This window comes from Phycodurus eques, chromosome 5 (genome assembly GCF_024500275.1).
Source record: "Phycodurus eques isolate BA_2022a chromosome 5, UOR_Pequ_1.1, whole genome shotgun sequence".
Classification (NCBI taxonomy): domain Eukaryota; kingdom Metazoa; phylum Chordata; class Actinopteri; order Syngnathiformes; family Syngnathidae; genus Phycodurus; species Phycodurus eques.
In genome coordinates, this window is record NC_084529.1 from 26597939 (window position 1) to 26625590 (window position 27652).

Below are 27652 nucleotides of genomic sequence, written 5' to 3' on the forward strand. Positions count from 1 at the left end.
CTATTCTGCTATCTAGTGGAGACTGAGGTATATTGGAAGCCAGTCTTCAATTTTCGTTGAAATGTGTGTGTGTGTGTGTGTGTGTGTGTGTGTGTGTGTGTGTGTGCGTTTTATGTTGTTGATTTCACTTTTAATCGGGTTGTCTCCAGCCTTAAAATTTAGCTTTTTAAAAATTAAGGTATTTTATTTTACTTTTGATGTAGTATATACAATCCATCCATCCATCCATCCATTTTCAGAGCCGCTTCTCCTCACTAGGGTCGCGGGCGTGCTGGAGCCTATCCCAGCCATCATATCGTTCCTAATTTTTAACATTTTATTATATTTAGTGAATGATAGCTGTTGAATTTGATCAAAGTTACCTAATTTGCTATATATACATACTATTGTATGACTGTAAACTTTTTACTAATTGATCTGTTTAATAAAATGTGAATTACTTCTCTTAAATCTCAATTGAATTAAACAATTTACTGGTTAAAAGCTACCACTGTCTATATTGTTTATATCAATAATTCAAATAATGATTTAAATAATTAAGTACTGCTAAAAAAAATTATATGGAAATTATTCATATGTCTGAGTTTGTTTAAATTCGGTGCATTAAAAAGAAAGGAAAACAGAATTTTAAACAAGTAAAGTACATCTCAATAAATTAGAATAGTATCAAAAGCTTAATTTAGCTAGGGAATTCAATTCAAAAAGTGCAACTTATACTATAAGATGCACTACACACACTCAGTGTAATATTTAATATTTTTTCAATATATATGTATCATTTTGATGATTATAGCATACAGTAAACGAAAACCCCAATTTCATCATCTCTAGAAACTAGAATACAGTATTACGTTGGAAAAAAAGACAATTAAAATTTTTTTTTTTTTTTTTGCATGAATTTTCCCTCAAAGTATTTCCCCGTCTGTTTAATTAATCTATACAATGTATGAGTACTGCAATAAATGATCTTTTCTACCATATTGTAATTGATGGAGATGAATCTGTATGTATTTAGCATGCGTCCCAACTGAATGATTTGCATAAGATGTAATGTACTAATGACACCATTCTATTTTAATTCATTATTTTCAAAACTTTCACATGGATCACTTTGTATTTATAAAGAATACCCAAAACACAGTACGGTACTGTAGTTTCCTGCACTGCCGATGTTAAATGAGACGTCACTGCAGATGTTAAATGAGACGTCAATCAGCCAAGAGAGGGCAGTCTGTTGTCTTTAAACGAAGCAGTTCATTGGCTGGCGATATTACAGCTAACGCCTCATAATGTGTTTCTAGCTTTTAATTGGTCAGAATCGGCCCAGCAACAACGTAGGTCATAGATACGAAAGGCTTTGATTGGCGACTTGCGTACCTCACGTTCAGTGAAACAGCTAGGCAGCTAACCATGCAAACAAGCCCAAGCGAGCTAAAAGGACAGATTGATGCGTGTGCCTGTGTTTTTTGCTGCTCGCCAACCTGTTTGCTGTCACAGAGTCCACTCGTGCTTGTCTTTACCACCGTTCCCTTTTTTTCCTTTGGTAGTCACAAAACTTTTTCAAAACTGACGGTGCCTTGGTGAAGGTAAGGAAGGATCTTTCCCCCCCTCACCGAACGCCGCACCGGTTGATCCAAAATGGCGCCGCGCCTGCTGACAACTAAAACATTGCCATCTTTTCGCGCTAGCTGTTAGCATCCTAGCATCCGAGCCGGCTGCTTCTAGCCTAGCCGTGGCTACAACGGCGTCGTCGACTGTGATAGTACTCTGATTCGACGTGTTAATAAATGCAATTTATCGCCGGATACAGTCGTCTGTGGTGTCTGAATTCGGTACTTCGGTAAGCGGCGCCTTGCTGTATTGGAACGTCAACCATAGCAACCATATTAGCCGTCATGTCGCATTAGACCGTTCATATAATCTAATTGTGGTAACAATAAAAACACAAGTAGTTAGCAATTTGCCGATAATTGCATCTTTTTCTTTCTTTTTAGCGAGCGACCTCGACCGGGTTAGCTCGTTCGAATTAGCCGGCTAGCCCAGAGAGACGGGGTTGGGGGAGGGCGTTCATTGTTCCAACAAAGACTGTCTGGAATCACTTTTTCCCCCCCACGTCTTGCCATTCGTCTCCGACCCATCGCAGAGGCATATACGGATGGACATTAAATGTAAAAACGGAAACTGCATCATGCGCGCATCGTCGCATTTTTCCTCTTGCGTGCTTTCATATTGTGCGTATTCGTCAATGACGAGGCCAGTCAGTAAAGGAAGCTACTACGTGTTTTAAATGTGAAATAAAACACAGGTTATTTCCTGTTGGATTATTGATCATGATTAGTGTGTGATTGTTCAGCTATTGACTCAGTTGTCGTTCCTCTTATTTCTCCCCCAGGACCGTTTTCCCCCATCCCTTCCTATTATCCTTATTCTTTCCACTATTCTTCATTGTCAAGCCGCCAAAGTGGAGAGTGTGATTGCAGAAGGGGGTGCTTCTCGTTTCAGGTAATCATCTGCCTGTGTTGTGCTGTATTTCTATTTTCCTCCTACTCCACCTCTGTGGAACTTCCGGCTGCTAAGAACAAAGCAGGATGTGGGAAAGGCTCAAAATGGCTGTTTGTGCAGCCGGAGGGGCAAAGTGAGGAGGCGGGGGACGGAGGGGGGTGGGATGTTCTGTACTGTTGATACAAGCCTTGTGATGATTTGAGTCCTCTGGGTGGTGGATGACTGCACAAGCCCGCTCCATTGTGCATGTCATCGACTGTGTGTGTGTGTGTGTGTGTGTGTGTGTGTGTGTGTGAGATGTAGTTTAGATAAAGAGTACACGCACCACGACCGTAGATGGACTGTAGTTGGCTCCAAGCGTAAACAACTGTCAGTGCACCTCTATAACTCAAGCACACAGTGACATTAATTTACTTGTTTTATTTGAAAACAACATGATGTTCTGTTTAACCTATAAAATACGATCCCATGACACTTTAGGAACACAAGTGAGATTCAAAACAATTCTGCCATAGCAAAGATAAAAATTGTCAGTGTCATTCGTTAAACAATGTTCACGATTGTGCTTGTAGTTTGTAACATTACTTAAAATGTCAACATGGACTAAATATGTAATTTCTTTGTTCAATTTTGATGACCTTATTAAACAAATTTTATACTTAATCTTTACGATGGAGTTTATTTCTTTTTTTTAGTGTTTTGTTAGAGAAAAAAGTGTATTTGATTTTAGATATATTTTAATATAATTTCTGCTTTAAGTACCGACATTAAGTCTTAACCCAGTGACAGTATTTATATATATTTATAATTAAGGGTTTTAGTAAATAATCCAGTTTTTGCTATCAAAATCTAAATTTATTTTTTAAATTTTTTTATTTTTTTTATTTTTTACTCCTCCACACAACCCCCAAAAAATCTAATTGTGTTTCGAACCGTTCAGAAATCAACGAAATCAAATAAAAGCTTGACTTATCATTACGGTCCTAGTTCATACGCCATAATGCAGAAGATTTATAACCCAAATGATGTTTTTTTAAATGCCAAAATATCATTCGTGTTTTTATCCATGATTTTCAAATGTGCTGTTTTGCAAAAACTTCTGAAAAATAGTCAAGCTCAGTATTTTCTGGATTATGCAGTGAAATTCAAAACATTTTTACTTGCATTCTTGAAAATTGAGCTTCAGTGCTTGAATGGTAAGCATGGTTAATTATTTTAATTATAGCAAGGTGAATTCCGTGTGAATTGCTGTTAAAAATATTGTCAACCGGCTAAAATTGAAAGAGTCCGCATTAAAGCATGATGCTGGATGCTTTTGTTTTTAATAACAGGTGCTCTAATACTAGTGTTAAGCAGTGTATTATTGAAATCTTATTGTATTTGTCTGAAACAGCATCAAGAAAATGTGCTAAATTTGACTTGTCGATGCATGCTTTTCATTGGACTGCTACCATTACAGCACCAGCACTTGTATTAAATCTCATTAGATCGTTACACTGTTTTTTTTTTATTTTTAAACTAAATCATTTATTAGCAAGCATCAACTGCATGCATTATTTATTTATTCGTGAACAGTTGCTACGTAACACTTCCGCTGCTCATCATCGTAACAAATTAAGGCCTATTGTAAATTTTAATATCGCGTGTCTTTTTGCTTATGCTCCCTGGCGCAGTGCTTCTTCGGGGGGAGGAGGTGGTAGGGGTACACCTCAGCACTATCCCAAGACTGTCGGCAACAGGTGTGTCACTGCGACAACCGTTCTCCTCGCGCAATTTAACAATCGCTGCGTAACCTGTCAGTTGCCAGTCATCTGGCGATGCTTTAATCCGCACCTGGAATTTACTGTCATTTGAAGCCATTAAGTCATCCTATTTAGTCATTTTTGAGTAAAGAAATTATACACTTGCGGTGTGTAGAATATGAATGTTCTCCTTTGGGTTTTCGCAGCGAGTTCCTGGGGAAAACCCCAGGGCAAAGCGTTCAGAGATGGGTTCCTTCACGAAGCACTAGACGAGATGCCAACTCCAGCAATGAAAAAGAGCGGCACGATGCGATCTTCAGGAAAGTGAGAGGGTAAGCAAACGTGTGTTGTGACGTCTTAATCCACGCTTACCCACCTATTCATGTGTGCCATTCTTCTTAATGTGATTTACATTTCAGTTGAATAAATATGAATTTATAGAGGGCCTTACTGAGGTAATGAGGTAATGTTATTTATATATATATATATATATATATATATATATATATATATATAAAGTGACTTTAATTTGCCCATATACACATTGGGGTCATTAAGTGTAAAATTACAAAAACATTTGTGAGCTGGCTATGTCAAATGTATTGAAGCAAGCCATTCAGATAAGTAGCCACAACATACCACTACCCTTTGTTGTTAAAGTAACGTGTAGCTGTACTCATTTGCACCAGACAAGACAGCCCCCTCATACCTGGCCGATGTTGAGTCTGTTCTTTAAAAATCATTTTCACCTTAAAGGGGAACTAAACCCTAGATGTCAAGACTGCGTCATATTTTAAATGTGCATATATTCTTTATCTGATGCTCTTTACTTAAATATACAAAGTACTTATTAAAAAATAATAATCATAATTTAACGCTGCATCTGCTCGGCAACTGGGGTCAACCGTTTTATGTCATAATTTAAATTTGATGTGTACAAAATCGTGAGAATGTGACATGTATTAGTCCTTCCTTCTGGCCCACTTTATTTACTGATAGAGCCAGACAGAGTTGTTAAATATTCAGCAACCGCCACATGGATTGTTCATAACAATGTGTTATGGTAACGTGCCGCCAATGCATTGTAAGGGCCAACTTCAAAATAAAAGCAGAAAAAATAATACATGGACGTCAATGTCTTGTTAGGCTTTTATTTTGCAGTTGGCCCTCGCTGAGTGTCGGCGGCGGTTGACCGTAATGCTTAGTATGATCGTTGTGGTGGCCGGCTTGACTTTGACTTTTTGACAGGACGCTGGCCTGACCGCAGTTAATATTCCCATCATATACTGTTGCCACGAACATCAATACAACACCATCCCCAAATCATGTTCACTCGCTAATTTAATATGCAAAAATATTGCTACTTTATTACGCTGTTGTTGATTACTATACGGTGTCACCTCGCCAGCGTTTGTGGCTAGTGTCTAGCAGCTAGCGAGCAAGTGCCTGGTAGGCTCGCGACAGCTGGTGGACTGCTTTTCAAAGGCAGTTTAATAGGCAGAAACCAATCTGCATTCTTACCTCTGATGCTGACACCCTGAAACAGTTGCAGTTCCTACTGATCCATTTTTAGCAAACCAGGCTTACTCAAATGTAAGGCAACAAGCGACATTAATTGAGATGTCACTTCCTCCCTTTCGGCGGCGCCAGCTCAGTGGCCTGGCGAATGGCCAAGGCACCTCATTGTTAGCCACTAGCCATTGACACCAGAAGGAAGGTCGATTACACATGCATGCAAATTAGTTGCGTTTTGAGCTCAAAATTGTCCATTTACCTGAATCGTATAGATCCGATTAGTTTTTCCTGGGGGGAGGGTCGCAATCGTCAAAGGCTGTTTCGTACTACTTGAACACTGGCAGCTAGATCCATTACACGCGTCCACCATCCACACACAGATGTAATTGTGAATAATACTTAACGGCAGACTAATGTACGAGTGCATTGGCCTGAGGTTCCACCTGTGCGCTCAGGACCTGCTTTGGAGTTGACACAGGAGTTCCAAAGACCAGAAAAAACACTTCTGCCGCTTCTGCTGTTAAGAAGTAACGGTACTTTTACTCCGTTACTATGATCCAAATGTCACTCGCTACTATTATCTGCTATTTATCATTTATTGCTTATCAACTATTTTGTGTGCAAGACTACGACTTGTATTGGGCGCTGTTTGCGTCAATCCAATTTAAGCGCTAGTGACATTTAAGTCTAGTTCACCAATCAAACGACACAAGAAGGTCACATGACCTCACACGTCATCTTCTATTGGGCTTCCCGGGCATATGTATGAAGAAATAAGTATTTTTTGGAGGACTACTTTTTTACTTTTACTTGACTCACATTATTGTCAAGTAACAGTGCTCTTACTTGAGTACAATGTTAGGCTATTCTACCCATCTCTGGAGCAGACATCCTCTATTGCTACTCTTACGTTTAAGCAAAAAATTTTCTCATCAGATCAGCCAGTGTCGTATTTGTTACACTGGTCTTTTGTATGTTCTCGTTGAGGTGCTGCGGGTAGTGGACCTGTTTGTGGTCTCAGCGGAACCGCAAAGCACACACATCGGCGACAAGAGTTTGATCCGCTAGTACATCTTGTATTAGGAAACGCGGCTACAATTATCTAATTAGTTTACGGATGTTAATGTTAAATGTATTAAGCGACGGAGCGATGTTAGGGATTATGTCACAACACCGAATGAACTAGCTTCTACCTCAGAAATGGACAATAAAAACAGAAAAATATTGCACATAATATTTTCCTGGAGGATTCATTTGGGATTAGCCTTTGAAGTTGGTTATAGTGAAAATTGAAGTGAAACAGACAGTGATTATAGTAAATTATTTTCCAGAATGAGAGTGCTTAAGGAGGAGGATGCTATTCATGGCACAGCTTGAAGCAGGCAGCAGGTGCAGGTGGAGATGGGTCTGCCTCAAGTTGGAGGCCAAAACAAAAAAGCAAAGAAATGAGGCAAATTTAATTTTAATCTTAAATTTCAACATGTACTTGAGTGTACTTTTCTGAATGAAGAATTTTTTCTATTTTTTATTATTGTACTCTTCAGTCTTCCAGATTGCTTAATTAATGTTAAAATAAAAACAATTCTCTGCGGGGGCCCTGGGGATCCCCGCAGAACCACCCCCACCTTCATGTCACCTTTTTCATGCCTTTGGTGTTTGCATGTCTGAATACATGTCACATTCTCGACACACGTAATGACGTAAAAATGGCGGGCCCCATAAAACATTTTTTTTTTTAAATAAATACTTAGTAGATTTAAGTAAACAGCATCAGATAAAAAATAAATGCACATTTACAATATAACCGGATCTTTTGACATCTAGGTTTTTTTCCCCCTTTGAATGCAAATGTTACTGGATTAAGTCTAATCTACTGATTTTTGCCTATTGAGTGGATGAAAATATGCTCCTAAATATCAGGTATTCGTGAGATAACGGAGTGGACCGTGTGACCCGCAGGCCATACTTTGCCCATCCATGCTATATTGAATAATGAAAATATGTTTTTTTTTTGTTTTTTGGTTTAAAATTGCCCCACAGCTGCTTCGTGTTTACTTTCTGTTCCTATTTCCGAGGCAGCCCCTTGAAAAGATATTGAATTCTCAAAATATTAGTTTGAGATGAGTTTTGAGTTTTCATGTGTGCGATCTACGGATGTCTTAACATGGGTTTTTCCATCAAATTCTAAATGATAATTCTTGAGGGTAAAAATACAACAACAACAATGTGCCAAAACTAGTGGATTCCAATGTATTACTGTAATGTCTCGTGTATAATGCGCACCCCCCCCCCCCCCCAGAAAAAAACATGTCAGAGGTTAATGGTGTGCATTATACATTGGTATAGGGGGAAATGAACAAAAAAACCCATTTTATAAATGTATGCCGGCATCTAGAGGTTATATAAAGCTGTACATGTTCTTTCCAATATGCCACCACCACCTAGAGGTTACAAGAGAGGTGTACCCTTGTATTCCAATATGCCACCGCCACCTAAAGGTTATGAAAAAGGTGTAGCCTACACTTTCATTCCAATATGACCGGGGTACGTATGACTGCATAATATGTACAGTTGTGCTCACAAGTTTACATACCCAGGTAGAATTTGTGAAATTTTATTTTGTTTAAATACGACTGATGACTGAACAACAACCATCATTAATTCCTTTTTGGTTAGGTTTCGTTTGATAATGATTTTCTGAAAGGCTTGACAGTTTAATTTGAATCCCATTAAACTAAAATTGCATAGGTTTCGCCTGGCCCTTCATGTTTTCTTTAAAGAATTGTACACATCTTACAAATTCTGCCTTGGTAATCAAACATATGAGGACAACTGTGTTTTCTCATTCGCTAAATAAAACTAGGGCTGTGAATTTCAAAATAAGAGCAAGTAAATAAAAAGAAAGTATGTGTTCAAATAAAGTGCTTAACTTCAGAATAATTGTTTAAAAAAACTAACAAAATACAGACAATATTACATTTTGATCATATGGGTAGGAGCAAAATCATGCATTGTAAAAAATACATAATACCTAGGTAGAAGGGTTTTCCAGAATTTTGAGGTTAACTTTGGGGGTGCGCATTATACATGGGTGTGCGTTATACACGAAATTCAAAAGCAGAGATGATTGCGTTTGATCCTTGGGTGTCACACTGACATGTTTGTACTTGTTCCTCCAGCATACTCAACAAACTCACCCCTGATAAGTTTGACAAGCTATGCCTTGAGCTCCTGAACGTGGGCGTAGACTCCAAACTCGTCCTTAAAGGTATCATCTTGCTGGTACGTACATGCATGCACAGCGCTCAATGTGTACACATATGCTTTCACCAGGTGATACTAGATTGCTTGTTCTCTGCCATGCAGATTGTGGACAAAGCCCTAGAAGAGCCCAAGTATAGCTCGCTCTATGCTCAGCTATGTCTGCGGTTGGCAGAGGACGCTCCAAACTTTGATGGCCCTTCAACCGAGATCCAAACCTGCCAAAAGCAGAGCACAGTGCGTGTGATTCCTGCACAGTTAACACACACAACATAGTGTACTAACAGCACTCGTTGTCCTTGTTTGCTCAAGTAAACATCGTCGACTAGTGTGTCATCCATAACGATGAATAACCATTAGTGGGAGCCTCGGCTGGTTGAGCGCACGCAGATCTAGCCGCCATCTTGAGCAGAGGGTCCGGCCATCCCAGTCATTTCTTGCATTAATTTGTATTGAGGTAATTTTGTTTGGCTCCAATAAATTAAGAATAAGTAGTTGAATTCTATACCAATTATGAGACTGATCTTCTTTTTTTTTTTTTTTTTTACAAATGTCAGACATGCATGTATGATTACAAGACACATGGATCATTTTATAATCTTGGCATTTGTAGCATATTACTTTGTTTACAGTCAAGTGCCTTTGTGGTACAAAGACGCCATAGTATTGGGTGGCTTATAGTTGCACACGGCTTACAGATGTCGGCTATTAGTTGCGTTGTCCATGAGTTAATGGGCACTGAGGATGTGTTTCTGCAAGGCTGGCATATGGAAGAGACAATATGGTATTGACAACCACAATTTTATGTTCTTGTCATTGGTCATGTCTACATTTATTTGTGCAGCACATTTCTAAACTAACATCACGAATATATATATACAGAGTGGCAGCATTCGACAAAAGATGGGTACAAAGGTGCTGTTTCATGGATTTTAGTGTCATTTGAAACTGGAAATTAAATCAATCAAACTTGTTTCTTTTTAAAAAATATGCTATACTGTGGTATATAGTACTTTCATGTTTACATTAATACTACTTTATGATAAGATTTTTAAGGTATTGGATATTATGTAATATACACAGAATATTTATATATAATAAATCCAACTTTAATATTGGTTACTTGTGGGTGTGGTTATTATGTACCGTGTTTTTTTACACACTTAGCCCCATCTGGAGTTAAATAAACATCATCGGTGACTATTTGCCTCATCTCACCAGAATTAAACCTATTATACGTAAGTTCTGTCGCCACTTAGGTGGAATTAATTATTACAACAACAGAAACTGTTGCTTCGATATGACGTAGGCCCCTTGTATGTGATGATTCTACAATTTGTTTATTCTGTTTTGAAGGACTGTGTGCGTGTGTGTGTGGGGGAGGGGGGGCATTGTTGTGTTGTATATTCTGTACAAAAAAGAAAAGAGGCCATTGTTGTAAAATCAATACTGCTGCGTTTTGTACATGTATTGCACAGATCGTATGAACTTTATTTTAAGTCGCGCACCTTTTTGGGCAGCTACGGGTCCTCAGAAATTTTTTTGGATTTTGTTCGCAGTAGACTGTAGTTATTGCGTTTTGGTGGGGGGACGTTTAATCATCGAAGTCTGTCTGCCTTTGTGTTAAAGATATCGGAACAGAAATATCCCAGGTAGTGCAATGCAGACAGATTGCGTCACACCATATTATTGCTGTGTTCTGTGCATACGTTGTTCAGTGTGTGTTTTACGTCAGGCACCTTGTTGGGCAGCTAAGGAGTCCTCAGAAAGACATTTTCATTTATTTTTTAAAATCTTTATTGAACATATTTAATTCTCAAAAATCAAAAGACAAGACCCCCACGGAAAGATGTGTTGAGTTTGTTCGCAGCAATTTTATTTTATTTTTTTTAGTTTACGCAGTAAGTGTATGATTGTTTTATGCTACAAAATAATGTTAGTTTTTTTTTTACAAACAGGAGCTCCACAGATTGCTCAGTAAAATGCCTAATTTCCAGTATGTAATTTCTGCATTTCGTTTTCGCTGCACCACCAAGTGAGCCAATGCAGGCATATCTGCGGTAGACATAAAATACTAAAGAGGGAAATACAGCAAAATGTTAGCGGAGCTGTTGTGTCATCTCCTCGAGTAGTGGGTTGGGTGAAATGTTTTTTAATAAAAATGTTTGGGTTTTTTTTTTTTTTTTTTTTTACAAAATATAGTTTCACACTTTAAATGTGCAAAATTTACCCTTTTTGTTTAAAAAAAAAAAAAAAACAGTTAACCTTACACACCGACTGTCCTGCTCTTTCAGACCTTCAGAAGACTGCTGATTTCCAAGCTTCAAGATGAATTTGAAAACCGCGCCAGAAATGTTGAGAGTGAGTGTACTGACACAGGGGCCCCCAACATTATCATGATGTTGTTTCTGCTTAATTTATCTGACTAACCGCCTCCTCATGTCCTCACAGTCTATGACAAACATGACAACCCTCTCACTTCTGAGGAGGAGGAACAGAGAGCCATTGCCAAGATCAAGATGCTTGGCAACATTAAATTCATCGGGGAACTTGGCAAACTCGACCTCATCCACGAATCTATCCTTCATAAGTGCATCAAGACGGTACACATCCATGACTCTTTTTGGAAATAATGTTCTTCCGAAAGACTTGTGTGACCCTCCCTCCTTTCTCTCTCAAAGCTTCTGGAAAAGAAGAAAAGAGTCCAACTTAAGGATATGGGTGAGGATCTGGAGTGTCTCTGTCAGATAATGAGAACTGTCGGGCCGAGACTCGACCATGACAAAGCAAAGGTAATAGCGCTCAGACAAACCTTAAGGTCTCTTTATACTCCCGCGCTTGCGCGGCTGACAGCACCTGCATTGCATCACGTGACCGACGCATAGGGCCGTGCGACACTTGACGCACACAAGGCACAAATTGTCGCCGCGCGCAGTATGCCGTGGAGATCATCTCTTGTGATTGGTCTGTTTTAGTCACATGTTGTGATGACATACTCTGCTTTCCCCTTGGTTCCACATTCCACCTACGCTGCCGCCTTCTGGATCGATTTTGTAGTATAATTAAATGTATCATCTGGTCATCTAGGTACATTTGTTCTAGCAGACACTGTTCCACGGTCACCATTGTTTTTGCTTTTGGTCCTTGTTCCGGAAAGGAAAGTAAAAACGGCTACCGGAAATGGCCATAAAATGCAGCGGAAACTATACTATACAATACCAGCCGTAGCGGCACCAACGACTTGGAGGAGAACTGCAGAACATTTTCAAAACGGTGCGCATCGGTTGCGCTCGAGTATAAAGGCAAACTGCACGGATAGCTGCAGTGACGTCAGCGTGGTCGCCACCCACACAAGTATAAAGCCTTTACTGCACTAAAACAATCCTCTTCAGCATTTAATAGAAATCCATTCAGGAGGCCGCATTTTCAACCAATATACATCTTCTAAAGGAGACAAAGTATTAAGCATTTATTTAATTCTTAAGAGTTCGTGGATGACTCTGAAAGGCCTGTGGCATTCTGGGGTCAGAATACACAAAGTTTAAAGAATTTCAGCACAACTAACCATGTCTTTTTGAGGTCGTTTTGTTTTTTTGTCTCATGCAAAGGCCAAGTACAACTAGTTACCATGACAGCCAGTGGTGGCTCTTGGGTATGCAATGAAGCGAGCCGAGCCTTGCCAATTTAGAAACTGTCACTATATTGAAGGAGAGACTATTAGTTTTTAAAAAGCAACTAGCAACAAATCTAGTCACTTGTCGTGTTTTTGGAGAGACTGAGATTCCCTCAAGAGCACCCTCTGAATGGCGCATGCATGACTCCACCACTGGCTAATTTTTCATACAGGTGCATCTCGAGAAAGTAGAATATCACAGGAAAACTTTAATTTATTTCAGCAGTTCAATTCAAACTGAGTGTCTTATTATATAGATTCACTATACATTGGGTGAAATATAACCTGAGTTTCCAAGATATGAGCTGTCGCTTTCTTTTTTTTGTCTTTTTTTTTTTGTCGTGAGCAAAATTGTTTGTTATGAATGCTAGAAGCTGGTAGCAAATTTCACAACAAGCTGTAGTTTGGAAGTGAATGATTCTTCAAAAAAGAGGCCGAGTGCTTGTCAAGATGTCTATTGCCACTCCCTTACACTTTGTGTATTTAATCGAACGCCAAAACTTTGCCTTAACTTTGCATAGAAAATCATTGCTTGGCCCGGCCCTCTACCTTCTTTAGAAGAAATGGCAAACTGTAGACTACTTTCTAAAGCCATTCAAATATCACAAGACTGTTCTAACCTAACCCCAACACACTGCTTCAACTACTGCCCACAGGGAAGCGACACAGGTGCATGAAAGACTGTAGATTTAGAAAGTTTTTATTCCAAAAGCACTGACTCTTTTCAACACTGAAAATGTATGATTATACAGATGAAGCACTTTTATCGTTGCCTAGCACTTTATTTATTCATTTAAATCGTTTTTGTGTGAGTGTGTTTTTAGGTTATTGAGGTATGGATAAAGCAACTAAGTGGAGCAGCGCTGCAATTTAGTTTTTGTTGTTGTTTAATGTAGTGACAATAAAGGAATTCTGATTCTTATGAAAGTACTAAAGCACAATGCAAAAAGCTATAGACAGGCTAACGAAATTAGCATTGATGTTGCAGTACCTCTAAACCATTAAATAGCTTGTATTTCAACACAAACCGTAGCAACACAGTATACAACAATACTTGCAGGCATATATTCTTTATCCTCTGGAAAAAGAAAAAAAAACTAACATTACTGCATTCTATTTGCAAAGGCCTTCATCAGTTGTATTTGCAGTATATCTATATGCATTATAAGGCTCACGCGAACATATTTTATCCACCCCAAGAAAAATTTTGGTTTTTCCTGTGATGTTTAACTGGAGGTTTCAGTGTAATGTTGAGTTAAATCTTTTGGGAAACATTTTCCCCATCCCATCGCCACAGTCTTTAATGGATCAGTACTTTGGCCGTATGCGATCCTTAATGAACAACAAGGATCTGCCAGCAAGGATCCGCTTCCTGCTGCAAGACACAGTGGAGCTGCGAGAGAACAACTGGGTCCCCCGCAAGGCTTTCCTCGACAACGGACCAAAGACGATCAACCAGATCCGACAGGACGCAGTGAAGGTCAGCGGACGCACCACATCCACAAGCAAAACGCTTGTATGTTGTTTTTATTTTACTTAACATTTTTGTCTGTAGGATTTGGGTGTTTTCATCCCAGCACCCATGTCGCAGGGCATGAGGATGGACTTCTTCTTGGAAAGCCCCTTCATGCCCAACAGAATGAAACTGGACAGGGAGACGCTCGGCGGATTGGCTGACATGTTTGGACAAATGCCAGGTATGAATGGTCAGAAAAATGTGTGTGTGTGTGTGTGTATGTATATATATATATATATATATATATATATATATATATATAAAATTAAAAACATTTTTGCATAAATACAAAAATGTTTTGCATGCGGTCCTCCACCAGGCAGTGGGATTGGAACAGGTCCGGGAGTCATTCAGGACAGGTACTCGCCCACCATGGGACGCCATCGCACCAACCCGCTCTTCAACGGCCACAGCGGCCACATCGCTCCTCAGCCGCAGTCACAGTTCGACATCGGGCCCAAGTCCTCCTTCGTGAAGGCCAACCAGGTAAGCGAGTGCATTCCTGCTCCTGGCACGTTGTCCCGTACCGAATGTCTCACTGCCTGCTCTGTCTGTACAGGTTCAGAACCAGCATTTCCTCAGCCAGAGCCCTGCGGCCCAGCAGCAGGTCCAGTCCAAGGACATTCCCCCTCGGTTCAGCAAGAAAGGACAGCTCAATGTGGACGAGGTAACTGTTGTCGCTCTTCTTTCTGCCGCACCCGCCAGTGTGCGCTCTTCCTTCTAGTGCTCGCTGATTATAAAAAGACGCGTTATTCTGAGGAAGCAAACTGCCACCAGTCCTCTCCACCTCCATCTTTCTCTCCTTCCTCCTCTGCTCCTCTTCCTCACGCTGGTTGGTGGTCCTCTGACTGTGATTATGAGATCTGAGGGCGTGACCACATTTGGTGCTCAGGTGGTGTTTTTGTTTGTTAAAGTATGAGACTAATGCCGTGTGTGTGTGTGTGTGTGTGTTTGTGTTTGCAAACACATGCGTGTCAACGTTCCTCCTGCAGATCAGCCTGCGACCGGCTCAGTCATTCCTCCTCAACAAGAGCCAGGTTCCTAAACTCACGCCGCAGATCCCCTCCATGATGCCCCCCAGTGCCCAGCCCCCTCGCACACAAACGCCACCTCTGGGACAGGTAAGCAGGTCTTGTACATGAACAAAAAAAAAAAAGATGCAGGTGTCACTTAATTCAGCGAAAGCAAATCATGTGTGTCGAGTTCCATGATTTTTGCTAAAATTTGTATCAAAATTTCACATTGTGTAATAATTGTGTAATGATTAGTAATTTTGGGATTGTGAGCATTTTTTTGTTTTCTTACTAACCCCCTTTTTACAGTAACATAAACAATAGTTGAACTTCTGATTTCAAAACTAGTTATCCATCCATTTGTTGTTTATACGGAATACTATGATAAGGCAATTAAACATTTCAGTCATAACGGTCCTCTGAGGGAAATCGTAACTACATGTGGCGTGTGACAAAAATGACTGACACTCCTGTTTTAAAGTGTACTGGGTGTCCCCAAAAACGTGCAGTGGCCTTGCCCTACTAGGTTATTCTTCCCTTTACCAAGATTGTCACTCAAGTTACTCATATATCAAATAAATGTTCCTTTTTGAAATTAATTGAAATTCCAGTAATCCATCCGTTCCAGCCCGCCGATAACCACACATTTTTTTAAAAACCTTTTTAATATAGAAAATAGTACTTTATTATGAAATGTATATAAAAACATGGTAAAAGGGAAGATAATTTATTTTTGATTTAGGTGCTTAATGCCATTGGTACAAATCTGATGAGTTAAGAAAAAAAAAAAGGTGAAGGTAATTTCATGACATTAAAGAAAATAGTCTTCTCCCCCGTGTCTAATCTACTCTTTCCTGTGTGCTGACTCGCTTTAACATGCGATGGATAATTTCAGAACCCGATTGTCCTAGAGATTTCTTTGGGGATCACGAGCATTTCCACCAATTTCTCTTCTCTTATGGGACTGGTGGATGTCTAAGGTCTTCTGGAACAGTTCCATCTGCCTCCAACTTATCTCCCTGTGAAACGCTCTTCTTAACGATCTGCACATCTGTGACTTTTTCGTACTTTCAGTGGCACTTCATGACAAATTTTCTTTCAAGTTATTTGGACGTTTGCCATTATTTAGGGTTACTTGCGCCTGAAACCAGTAATGTCGGTAAAATTGTGGTGTTTTTTTTTTTGGGGGGGGGGCAACACCCTGTATATTAATCACACAACCTTTCACCTCAGCCCCCTCAGCTCGGCTTGAAGACCAACCCGCCGCCCATCCAAGAGAAGCCTCCCAAGATCAACAAGAAACCACCTCCTGCCAGGGAGGAGCTGCTGAAGTTGACGGTAGGTCAACAATATTATCATGACTCGAAACGGGCACCTTCAAACTAAAACACAGGATAGATTCTTTATTGATCTACATGCATGCCGAATTGAGCACAGGGGTAGCAGGTGCTGATATTTTCTTACTCTCCCGGAGACCCTACTTTATAGGGATATAGGAGTTGAAACCAGATGTTTACAGTCACACACTAGATTAAAAAAGACACTTTTCTTCCCCCTCACTGAGATGAAATAAGACTAAATTTGCCATGTTTAGGTCAATTAGGATTTCAAATTTGTTTTTGTTTTTTTTGTATTTGGTAAATGGCAGAATAATGTGAGGATTTTTGGGGGCGAACAATTTTTATTTTTATATACATTTCAATAGGATTTGACACACTTGCCTCTAAATTACATGACTTTGGTCAAACGTTTTTTTTTTTTTTTTTTTTTTTTTTTTTTTTTTTAAACAATAGTCTGGAATTTTGGCCCATTCCTCCTGATAGAACTGGTGGAACTGAGCCAAATTTGTAGGCAGCCTTGCTCGCACACCTTTTCTGGTCTGCCCATAGATTTTCCTCGGGATTGAGATAAGAGCTTTGTGATGGCCACTCCAGAACACTGACTTTAGCCTTAAGCCACTTTGTAGTTAGTTTGGAAATACATTGTATGCTTCGAGTCACAGTCCACTTGGAAGAACCATTTGCATCCAAGCTTTAATTTCCTAGCTAATGTCTTGAAATGTTGCTTCAGTATTTCCAGAAAAAACAACCCCAAAACTTGGTGCTGCCACCTGCATATCTCACATTTGGGATTGTGTCCTCATGCTTACAAGCGCCCAATGACTGTATTCAGTTGTTAAATTATTCCACACAAACAAAGCACTTTCATATGAGGCTCATCAATATTAGCTCGGATACTATTTTAAGTAACATGCCAGCACAAACTGTCATGGCATCACACATGTGCAAACAAATATGCACACGAGCACTAGGTGAGTTTTTCAGTGAATAACTGATCTGAAAAAAACCTGTGATTGCCGAACTACGGATATGCGTAGTTTCACGGTACACCTGCCTAATCTATGAGACTTTCATAGAATGTCAAGGAGATATTACATTTTTTATTAATTTCCAAAGGAGGCAACCATGAGCGAGTATTTCACCAGCAAGAACCTGAGCGAGGCGGTCACCGGTCTGCGTTACATGAAGGCCCCCAAGCACTTCCTTCCCGAGATGCTGAGCAAGATCATCATGTGCTCTTTGGAACGACCCGACGAAGACAAGGAACACGCCAGCACCCTGATCCACGCACTGCGCCTTGACGGACTCATTACGGCCGAGAACTTCATGCAGGTCCACATGCTGGCGAAATATTGCAAATTTTGTCTCCGGAAATGGGACTGCAAGATCACATCTCTCATTTCACAGGCTTTCCTCAACGTCTTGGACCAGTGCCCCAAGATCGAGGTGGACGTGCCCCTGGTCAAGTCCTACCTGGCCCAGTTTGCCGCGCGGGCTGTCATCGCCGAGCTGCTGAGCGTGGCCGAACTGGCACACCCGCTGGAGAACGGCACCCACTTCCCGCTCTTCCTGCTCTGCCTGCAACAGACCGCCAAGCTGAAGGACCGCGAGTGGCTCACTGACATCTTCCAGCAGAGCAAAGTCAACATGCAGAAGATGCTGCCAGGTAGAGCCATAATGGCCATCTATTTTTCTATACTGCTTGTCACCAGTCCATCACACGACAACCATTCACACCTCCAATTTACAGTAAAATCTCTAAAGTTACCCTAAGGGAGGGTAGGGAGATTACGGTCATTTTAACCATTGCATTTATTGTTCAAATACTGTTTAGTCCAAGAGTGGGCAAACATTTGTGCTCAAGGCCACTTTATATTTGTAGAAAGGACAGATAGGCCAGGTTATTTAGACAAGGTAAAAAAAGAATAAAGTATGTGAAAATAGTTTATTTTAATATTGTAATAAAATAAAATAATACTTTATTTTGTTGTTGTTGTTAATACTAATATTAATAGTTTGATGCTCGATGCTAGAAGGTGGTTTGAACCCTGAAGTTTTCTTGAAAGGCGTATTTAGGACGGGAAGGAATCCAGAAGCTTCTCGTTGTGAGGAGTCACTGCTAAACCCTCATCCATTGTGCAGAAATTGACCAGAACAAGGATCGCATGCTAGAGATCCTGGAAGGCAAGGGCCTGAGCTTCCTATTCCCGCTGCTCAAGCTGGAGAAGGAGCTGCTGAAGCAGATCACGGCAGACCCGTCTCCACAGTCCATCTACAAGTGGATCAAGGACAACATCTCCCCCAAGCTCCACACTGACAAAGGCTTTGTCAACATACTCATGACCAGGTAGGGGAAAAACTATCAAATCTAAAAAAAAAAAAAAAAAAAAAAAACATAAAAAAAAAGACAAACAGCTTAAGACTATCAATTCTTTAACAGAGAGTAGGTGACTGGCTTCTGTCTTCAGGTTTGGTGAAGCAGCATGTTTCGTTCCAAGTAGCTGTAAACAATTGTATGTTTTTCATCAAGATCCAGAGGCCTGTTACGTTTGATCAGATAGTTCTGCCTTTAGACTGTATAAACCAGCATCTAGCTCATTGGGCAAGGTTATTCTGGTATGATCAACTAACTGAACAATTGTATGTTTGTGAACATTAAGCGCTTTCTGTTTGGAGAATCAGCGTGTAGCTCATTGGCCAAAGTTATGTTCGAAGTAGCTTTAAGCAATGTTTATCATCACGAGAGCAGTTACATGTCATTTGATGTTTGTCTTTAGATGTGTTGAAGAAGCGGGTTATTCTCATGCAATATCTTTCAATGAACTGCAAACAATTGTGTTTGTGAACACAAAGCAGCTTATGTTTATTAAGTAACGGTAAGTAAGCAGTAAAACCTCTTTCTTGCAAGGAATAGACTAAAAACACAACTCTTGGGGTTTATTACAGTTTTAGAAAGTATTGCCAAAAGACACAGGAAGGTCCTTTGTGAACCTTCTTTTCTCATCGCAGCTTCCTGCAGTACATTGCCCAGGAGCTGTGCATGTCCGAGGGTGACGAGCAGCTGTCGGCCCCTTCCAAGGAGCAACTGGAGCAGGAGAAGACCCTGCTCCTGGCCTTTAAGCCTGTCATGCAAAAGTTCCTCCACGACCACGCCCAACTGCAGGTCAGCGCTCTCTACGCCCTGCAGGTGCACTGCAACGCCAATGGCTTCCCCAAAGGTACGCAAATACCGCTGCTGCCAATCAGGCCACGCTATTAGGTGCACCCCAATTTGATTGTTGCTGTCTGAAAGAGCATGTGCTGCTTTGGTTGGTTCCGTTAATATTTTTAGAATCTGCTATATTACCGATGATCCCAATGATGAATTGAGATACTGAATAAAAATTGACTTTGCATTATTAAACAACATTACGAATAAAAAATATGAATGTGGGCTGCAGGTATTATTTTTGTGTACTTGTAAACTCTAATATCTGTCACGCTGAATGTGTGTAGATTTAAAATGTGAGGCCTATCTGGTGAGTGACGTGTGCCAATGAGAGTCTGTCTGTGTGAGTGCTGGGGGTCAGTATGAATGAATTTCATTTTTCTTTTTTGTTCGGGTTTGTTCAATAAAGTGAAAGTGCACCAGCAGCTGCGTCTTAGCCATGCCCACTTAATTACAGTCCGTTCTAAATAACAGTAGTTAGCTTGATTTAAATTAGCTAACATCAATACTTTAACTTGTATTGATGATCGTAGAAGTATTGTTATTGTGGCACGCAAGTTCTGCTTTACAGTAGACACATTGCACTTTCTTTTTTGTGTGTAAAATAATGGCAAACTTTGGACTTCTTTTTTTACAGAATCTCGTCACCATTGCAGTAACCTTTTCCTGTGTCCAAATAGGAAACCTTGATATAACAGACTAATAGGGGCGGGGGTCGTCCGATATAGCCGATTGTCTGTTACATTGAAGCCCTTATTTATTTTTATTTTTTTTAAGGCCAGATGCACCCATTTTGCAGTACAGTATGGTTCCTTTGTAGTTTTTTTTTTGTGGTCTAAAATGCCCAGTGCAGTACAAAGTTATTGTAAGTAAATATAAAAACAAACAAAAAGGCTTAAAAACTTTTGCAAGTTTCACATTTTATTCAAACTTGCCATGTCGATATGCTTAGTCATAGTGAAATTGCTGACGTACAGGACTCTTTATACGTGAGTCGCTTTCATGAGCCGTGAGGAATTAGTGTACCTCCTATTTCCAATCTGGTGCCAATGGTGAATGGCTTGACAAAAAAAAAACTGTTACTGAACCAAAAATAGCTTTTTCCAGACTCCAAACACCTGTGTTTTGTATCCGTCAGAGTTAACACTATAGCCCCATGCTGCTTTCTCTGGAACCAACAGACTTTGTCAATGGCAGTGTAAGCGACAAATGGTAAAAAAATTTTGATCCATTGTTCAGTCCCGACCGTCCGTTTTATCCGATATCTGTTCTATCGGCGTTCGTTTTGTCAAGGTTCCACTGTATGCTAAAGTGATAGACAAGCATCATATGTTGCAGAGGAGCTATGTTTAGCCTGGATTGTTAGTGGGAGCTCCTGAGGTTTTTTGTCACATGGGCACGTATACATGCACTTCCAGAGCATTTTTGAGAAATGAAATCCTCTGTAGGCCCATTATTTTTAAAGTTAATGTTGTAAAGCAAAGCAAATTTATTCATAGCGCATTTCATACACAAGGTAACTCAACGTGCTTTACATGATTAAAAGCATTTTAAAACAAATGGTGGAAAAACTGCTTATAAACATTTAAAACAAGGGGGAAAAATAAAATTAAAACAGCATACGGTGCAAGAAAAATCATTTAAAAGTGGAAATGCTCTAAAAAGCATGAGGAGAAAACTTTTTAACCTGGAGTTAAAAACATTCACACTTGGGGCTGACATCACTTCTGTTGGTAACTTATTTCATTTGTGTGCAGCATAATAGCTAAATGCTGCTTCACCATGTTTGCTTTGGACTCTGTGCTCCACTATTTGACCTGAGTCTGTCAATCTCAGAGCCCTACTTAACACTTTTTCACACAGACAGATGATCTGTTTTTTATATTAACATAGCAGTGTGTAGGGCTGTCACAATCGAATATTTTGAGAATTGGCCCCGCCACTCGCCCAGAGTCAGCTGGAATATGTTACGGCTGCGTCAAACCCAATATATTTGGCCCCCTAAACAAAACAACAGAAGATGCATGTTTACAGACTTTATTCAACAAAGGGCGCAAGCACACTGACGAAAAGATGAAAGAAAAGATGACTATAAACAGAAAAGTGACGTGACAGAAGGGCAACGTGAAAAACCATCTAGCGGACCGGTACTTAGATAAGGACGGTGGACGGAGAGCCACAGGAGGAAAACACTAAAGGAAGCTAGGAGAACAAACCCTAACCTACACAAGGAAGAGAAACAATAACAGAAAAACACAGTAGTACTTAGTAGAAAAACAGCAGACAAAAAGAGCTACTGGCAGGACGGAATGCGCGAAAATGTAACACAGCTGGCAAGGTAATGGCAACAAACGAAGTACAATTTCTCGGCGTTTTCCTCCTGCTTCTCCCATGCTTAAATGCACTGCTGATGAAAAATCACCAGCAGCTGCATCGCGAGAGACTCCGCCCACCGATCTGCACCCATGGACATTTCAAAACTCTTTATCCATTATGTTGTGTATATGTAGTAATATAAAACTATTATACATTTATATGGATTCAGTCTTGATATCCAAGGGAATCAATGACTATGATGTGGCTCGCGACAAAAATTTGTTTGACACCCCTGCAGTCTACACAGTTAATCGATTAGATAATAATTGTCGATTAATCCAATAATCACTTAGTTTTTTATTTTAATTGTTGCAGATCTATGTGAAAGTCACACTTTTTGCATTTGATGTCACTAGATTGTGTACCCAATGAAGTGGCCAATCAGTGTCAATACATTGTATACAATGTCCTGTATATGTTTCATATTCATATTGAGTCTTCTTGTTTTTAAAGGCATGCTGCTGCGCTACTTTGTCAACTTCTATGACATGGAGATCATTGAAGAAGAAGCCTTCCTCGCATGGAAAGAAGACATTACCCAAGAATTCCCTGGAAAGGGAAAAGCTTTGTTCCAGGTATCTTCAATATAATATACTTTGATTTTGTCGCTAAATAAATTGCCTAATGTAAATGGTTTTGTTTTTAACCAAATTTGGAATACTTTTGTATTGTACTGGCAGCTGAATGAGACTGACAAAGCACTATTGAGCCAGACTCGCCTTAAGCTGTTTGAATTGTGCCAGACTTGCCATCGTCTTATTTCTAGTTCTTTAGTGAATTTATATTATGCAATGTAATAGACATAAAGAATAACTGACGGGGAATGCCCTTGCGTGACAGAGGATGCAGTGGACTTTGGGTTATTTCCAGTCATCCTTTCATTAGTGTTGTGCAAAGTGGCAGTTGTTAATAATTTACGAGCGATCATCACAATACAGTGGTGCCTCGATATACGAGTGATCCGACTGTTTTTCAAGATCAGAGCTGTCGCTGGCCGTTTTTTGTATTATATTTTTGGGGGGGCGGGGGGGACGCGAGTGCTGCAACTAACAATTATTTTAATAATCGAATAATCTATTTTTCAAACAGATAAAAAAATATTTGATGTTTGCGATTGTCTTATTTTGATTAAACAAAGAAACATACGTCTGCTTTCATGAGAGACTACAGAAATCTGAGAATATTTACTATTGAGAGGCTGAAATTCCAAGGATTTGGATAGTTTAAGTTAAATGTCTGTAAACGATTAATTGATTATCAAATGAATTAATTAATGAAGTGTTGCCCCTCTAACTTTGATTTGCAAGCAAAATTTTGGTCTACAACAGCTGTATGGTGGCACTGAACTCAACTCACTTCACAACAAGGAGGAGTTTGGCAGATTTAACGGTTCTTCAAAAAAAAAGAGGCTGCAAGCTGTTTAATGCAAAGAGAAGTACACTTTGTGTATTTAAATCAACCACATAGCTTTGCCTTAAAATCCGCTAGTTTAATTCCAACACATTATGGGAAATGCCATAGACAGGTTAACAAGTACTATCTTTGTTGCGGTGTTGTAATGCTTTAAGAAACGGGTATTTGAACACAAATGGTTGAGCAACACATGTAGACAGATTATTTAATGAGACTCAAAGGCATATATTCTTTATCCTCTGAAAACGAACTCTTATTATTGCAGCTAACTCACCGTAGTTGTGAAACTGTTCGTTTGTCTGCATGACTGTATTATATAGGATACCGATTGCCTCATGTGCGTAACCTGGGAAAGGTTTTTGTTTGAACCTAAATGTGGTCTTCCTTCAGGTCAATCAGTGGCTCACGTGGTTGGAGACGGCCGAGGAAGAGGAATCGGAGGACGACGGTGATTGAACAAGCGCCATCCACACAAGATTACACTTTCCCTTTTGCTTTGCGTTCATTTCCGCCATTGATCGATTGATTGATTGATGAACCACTAACGAATAACACCGCCACGTCTCAACGCTTCCCACCCCCTTCTGCTCCCGTTCTGTGGCCATGTGTGGTGTGTTTTCTTTTTTTTTTTTTCTCTCTCTCTCCCCCCCCCCCCCCTTTGTAGCGCTTCGTCCTTGTTTTGACTAATCAGCTCACCCGGAAACAAACATCAAAGGCTGTAAAAACATTTGGTTTAGGTGGCCTGTGCTCGCTTTCATTTTAAAAAAAATTTCTTGCATCAAAGAAATGCTCCTGAAAGTTCCTCCTCAACGAATCACAGGTGACTTTAAACCTCTTAAGGTAGACTTTTTGTGTAAATCTTTCCTTTCACGCAAAACCCCAAGCCCAGAGCGCTCTGCTTCATTCCATATTTCCTCAAATAATGGCCCCATTTAGTTGTAGGGTATACTTGAAAAACAAACTCCTCACAAAAGGTAATAAGTGTAATTATCTCAATTCTTCGGTCACGTCAAAGACTTTAGGAAGTTGCTAACCAAAACAGCAGCACCTAGTGGGACACATTAACAATCTAGTTACCTGTGCCGTCGTAAATTTGATCTTGGATTATATGGTAGTTAAAACAACAAATCCAGGCGTTATGTCTTGTGGCTGACTTGAAAAGCTGCCTATCAATCAGTCAGGGTTCCAGTCACTCCACAATGTTTCATTGTATTTTCCCTTTAAGCGCCTTTTCACATGAGGTAAATCGTTACATACCGCTAATGTACTTTAATATTTAAAAAAAAAAAAGGCATCACCCAGCATCAGCAGTTGAGGAACGCCATTTTCCGGAAATACGGCAATAATCTCCCAAATTACATCACTCATCATGTAGAAGCCTTGTTTCTTTTTTTTTTCTTTTTTTTTTTAAATATAAACGTTTAAGTGAATGAAAAAAACTGCAAGTGTCCCCTCCCAATCTTACCCCTACTCATTCCTCCTTACTTAAAACTGCTGAGTCATTGTAAGTGAACATCATTGTACTCATTCATCATGATTGTGCACCTGCTTTAATGTCAATAAAGTCAGTAAATGAACACCGATAACATCACTTGTCTGAACAGTCGTCGTCCCTCCAGTACTTAATCTTGATCCGTTGGGATCCAGAAGTACTCCACTAGCCTTCTGCTCTGTTGATGGGCCGCAGCCGAGTCAAGTGGTGCGCCCTGGAAAGGGGGCATTTCGTCATAGTGGCCCGGCCCGCAGTCCCTCGCCGAGTGGGGGGTGGTCCCGGGAAGCATGGTCCTGGGAAACGAGGGTTGGGGAAACACGGCAGAAGGTGAAGCGTTTGGCCACTAGAGGGAGGCAAATAGTTCATAAGTCTATATAGTCTATATACTCTAAGTCTCTATTATTCATCTTTTTACACAGATCACGCACACCAAGAAAAATTAGTATGATAATCTGTACACTGCTGTGAAACTACGACTCAAAATTGCAACAAGCAGGGACTTAAAGTTAAAAAAAAAAAAAAAAAATGCATTTATCAGCCTTTGCCTTTCAAACAGAACCCAACAAAGCAGGATATTGTGTTGTGTGCATTTTCACGCAGATACAGTATCCCACAATCGGATAATTAGACGTCCGTGTCTGGTGTGAAATGATTTCAGTGGTAAACATGGCATGTCTCAGAATTGCAGCATCTGAGCTGTAACAAGAAATTTCAGCATTTATACCGACACACTTTAAGCGTTGTGTGGCACTTGCGACAAACCGTTGCTCCAAATTTAGGTAGAAAATGCCCAGGAAGTCATTTTTCAAGCTATTCTAGTTGATCTTTTACATCTGGCTGTTGAGACGGCTGCATTTCTCATTAATATGAAAAAATGTGGAAATAAGCTTTGCTCTGATTGGATCGCCCATGGAAAACAGCTTCGCTCTGATTGGCCTTGGTGAAAGGCGCTATCTCGGCGGCCAGGTCAAGCGTTCACAGCGACCTCGCGTTCATTTCATTCGTGAAGCAGAATACCAACTACTCAAAACAAGTCACAACCCCACAGTGGAGGGGACCATGTCTCATGGGTGAAGTGAAAGTTGATCACTATTACAGAATTATGTAATTGGCTCGCAGCGTTCGTTCATCTGTCGCACACATTTTGTTGACTGTGTCCGCTGCTACAGTCTACATAAATGTAGTTATTGTAGTAAAACACAATACACCTTGCGGAGCCAATGTTTTAGCTATTACAGTATTGTCTTTATATATTTGTCTAAAAAAAATATATATATCTCTCATTCTGGCATTTAGCAAATAGAAATAAAGAAAATGGAAAAAATGTTGGTGATCCTAATTGAAATCGCAAAGTTTGTACAAAACGTAGCCGCATTGCCGCTCAGCAAGTTTTCCCGAGATGAGTGGAGGATGTAGCAACCGCGAAGTGGGCAGGTACTTGAATACTAATTGGTGTAACTACGCCACACCGTTGGCGAGTTCAAATCCTGTCGTTTGCGAGCTCTTTTGGTGTTCAAAGTCTATTGCGTTAAATCGACTAACCGTGCAGAGGTCAAACCTAAACCTGATCACAGACGTATTATAACCTATGTTATGCATAAAGCAGTGGGATAAATAGGATTCTGATGGTGTGGGACCTTTAAGTTTATTTTTCAATGATGTGGACATAGGCTAGAGTTTAATTCACTCTCCATGTTTAAAGGAAGATGTTATTCCTTAAATTGCACTTTGAGGTGTTATTCTGTCACAATCCTTGTATAAAAGAAGAATGTGTCATGCCTTATATTGCGCTAATTTCAATGGCCATATTTGACATTTTGAGTTGAATGTTGTTTTTAATGAAATAAATGGAGGACTTGTTTTCTTCCTTTTTCCTTGTTTGTACCTGAATGAGCTCCTCTCAGGTTCTTCGGGGTTGGGCTCCAATGTAGTGCCTTAGGGACAAAAACAAAATGGAAACACAAAACTAAACAACCGGTGCCTGTACTCGGGATTTAATGACACAATTCGTCTCACCGTGAGATTTTTCGCTGTACCGTCTTGATTTTTGAGAATTTTCACCCGTTGCTCGCTCTCGGTCATGCATAGGAAGTAGCTCTTGATGTTAGCCTGACACTACAAAACAAATAGATGGCGGCAGGAGCAAGTACACTATTGATTTTGTTTTGTTTTTATTTGTGAAAACGGCATCCCATCTGCCTGTGTGGGTTAAATGTTTCAGAGTTTCAACCAATCTTTTTGTTGTTGTTTTTTTTTTTTTTTGCTTGCGGACTCAAGAGTCCTATTAATTTTGAATGTAAGGAAACATGACCGTAGAAAGCCGCCAGAACCATATTGATTTTGAACAGCATCCTATCCAATTCACTTGAGGTAGCTGAAGTCAAACATTTCAGAATTTCAACCAATTAGTTTTATTTTTTTCTTCAACTCAATTTCCAAGATTCCTATTGCTTATGAATATCATCAGAAACCAAAACGGGTGGGAGTAATTGATTATTTGAAAATCTTGATTTTTAACATCATTCCATCCAAGACACCTGACATCAAAAGTTTTTTTAAATTTTGTTATTTTTTATTTTTTGCTCTTAACTCGAGTCGTAT

At 39.9% G+C, this 27652-nt stretch overlaps 1 protein-coding gene and 1 non-coding gene across 2 annotated transcripts; both read left to right on the forward strand.

Annotated features, from left to right (window-relative positions):
- Nucleotides 1-2392: 2392 nt before the first annotated feature.
- eif4g2b (eukaryotic translation initiation factor 4, gamma 2b) lies at nucleotides 2393-25235 on the forward strand. Its single transcript, XM_061678365.1, has 19 exons — nucleotides 2393-2502; nucleotides 4451-4576; nucleotides 8939-9041; nucleotides 9126-9257; nucleotides 11315-11381; nucleotides 11472-11623; nucleotides 11702-11812; nucleotides 13991-14173; nucleotides 14249-14390; nucleotides 14529-14695; nucleotides 14769-14876; nucleotides 15202-15330; nucleotides 16456-16560; nucleotides 17679-17894; nucleotides 17970-18228; nucleotides 18705-18909; nucleotides 19572-19780; nucleotides 22600-22721; nucleotides 23950-25235. The coding sequence occupies exons 6-19, from the start codon at nucleotides 11540-11542 to the stop codon at nucleotides 24013-24015; spliced, it is 2106 nt and encodes a 701-aa protein (XP_061534349.1). The 5' UTR covers nucleotides 2393-2502; nucleotides 4451-4576; nucleotides 8939-9041; nucleotides 9126-9257; nucleotides 11315-11381; nucleotides 11472-11539; the 3' UTR covers nucleotides 24016-25235.
- Nucleotides 14933-15082, forward strand: LOC133403423 (small nucleolar RNA SNORD97). Its single transcript, XR_009768687.1, has one exon. It is a non-coding gene; the product is annotated as a small nucleolar RNA SNORD97 (small nucleolar RNA).
- Nucleotides 25236-27652: the final 2417 nt, after the last annotated feature.

What these genes read in the sequence shown, in the direction of transcription:
- eif4g2b (XM_061678365.1), top strand. Translation starts at nt 11,540, where the DNA reads ATGCTTGGCAACATTAAATTCATCGGGGAACTTGGCAAACTCGACCTC. An exon ending in AAACGCCACCTCTGGGACAG is followed by an intron (nt 15,331 to 16,455) that starts GTAAGCAGGTCT and finishes CTTTCACCTCAG; the next exon opens with CCCCCTCAGCTCGGCTTGAA. An exon ending in AGGAGCTGCTGAAGTTGACG is followed by an intron (nt 16,561 to 17,678) that starts GTAGGTCAACAA and finishes TAATTTCCAAAG; the next exon opens with GAGGCAACCATGAGCGAGTA.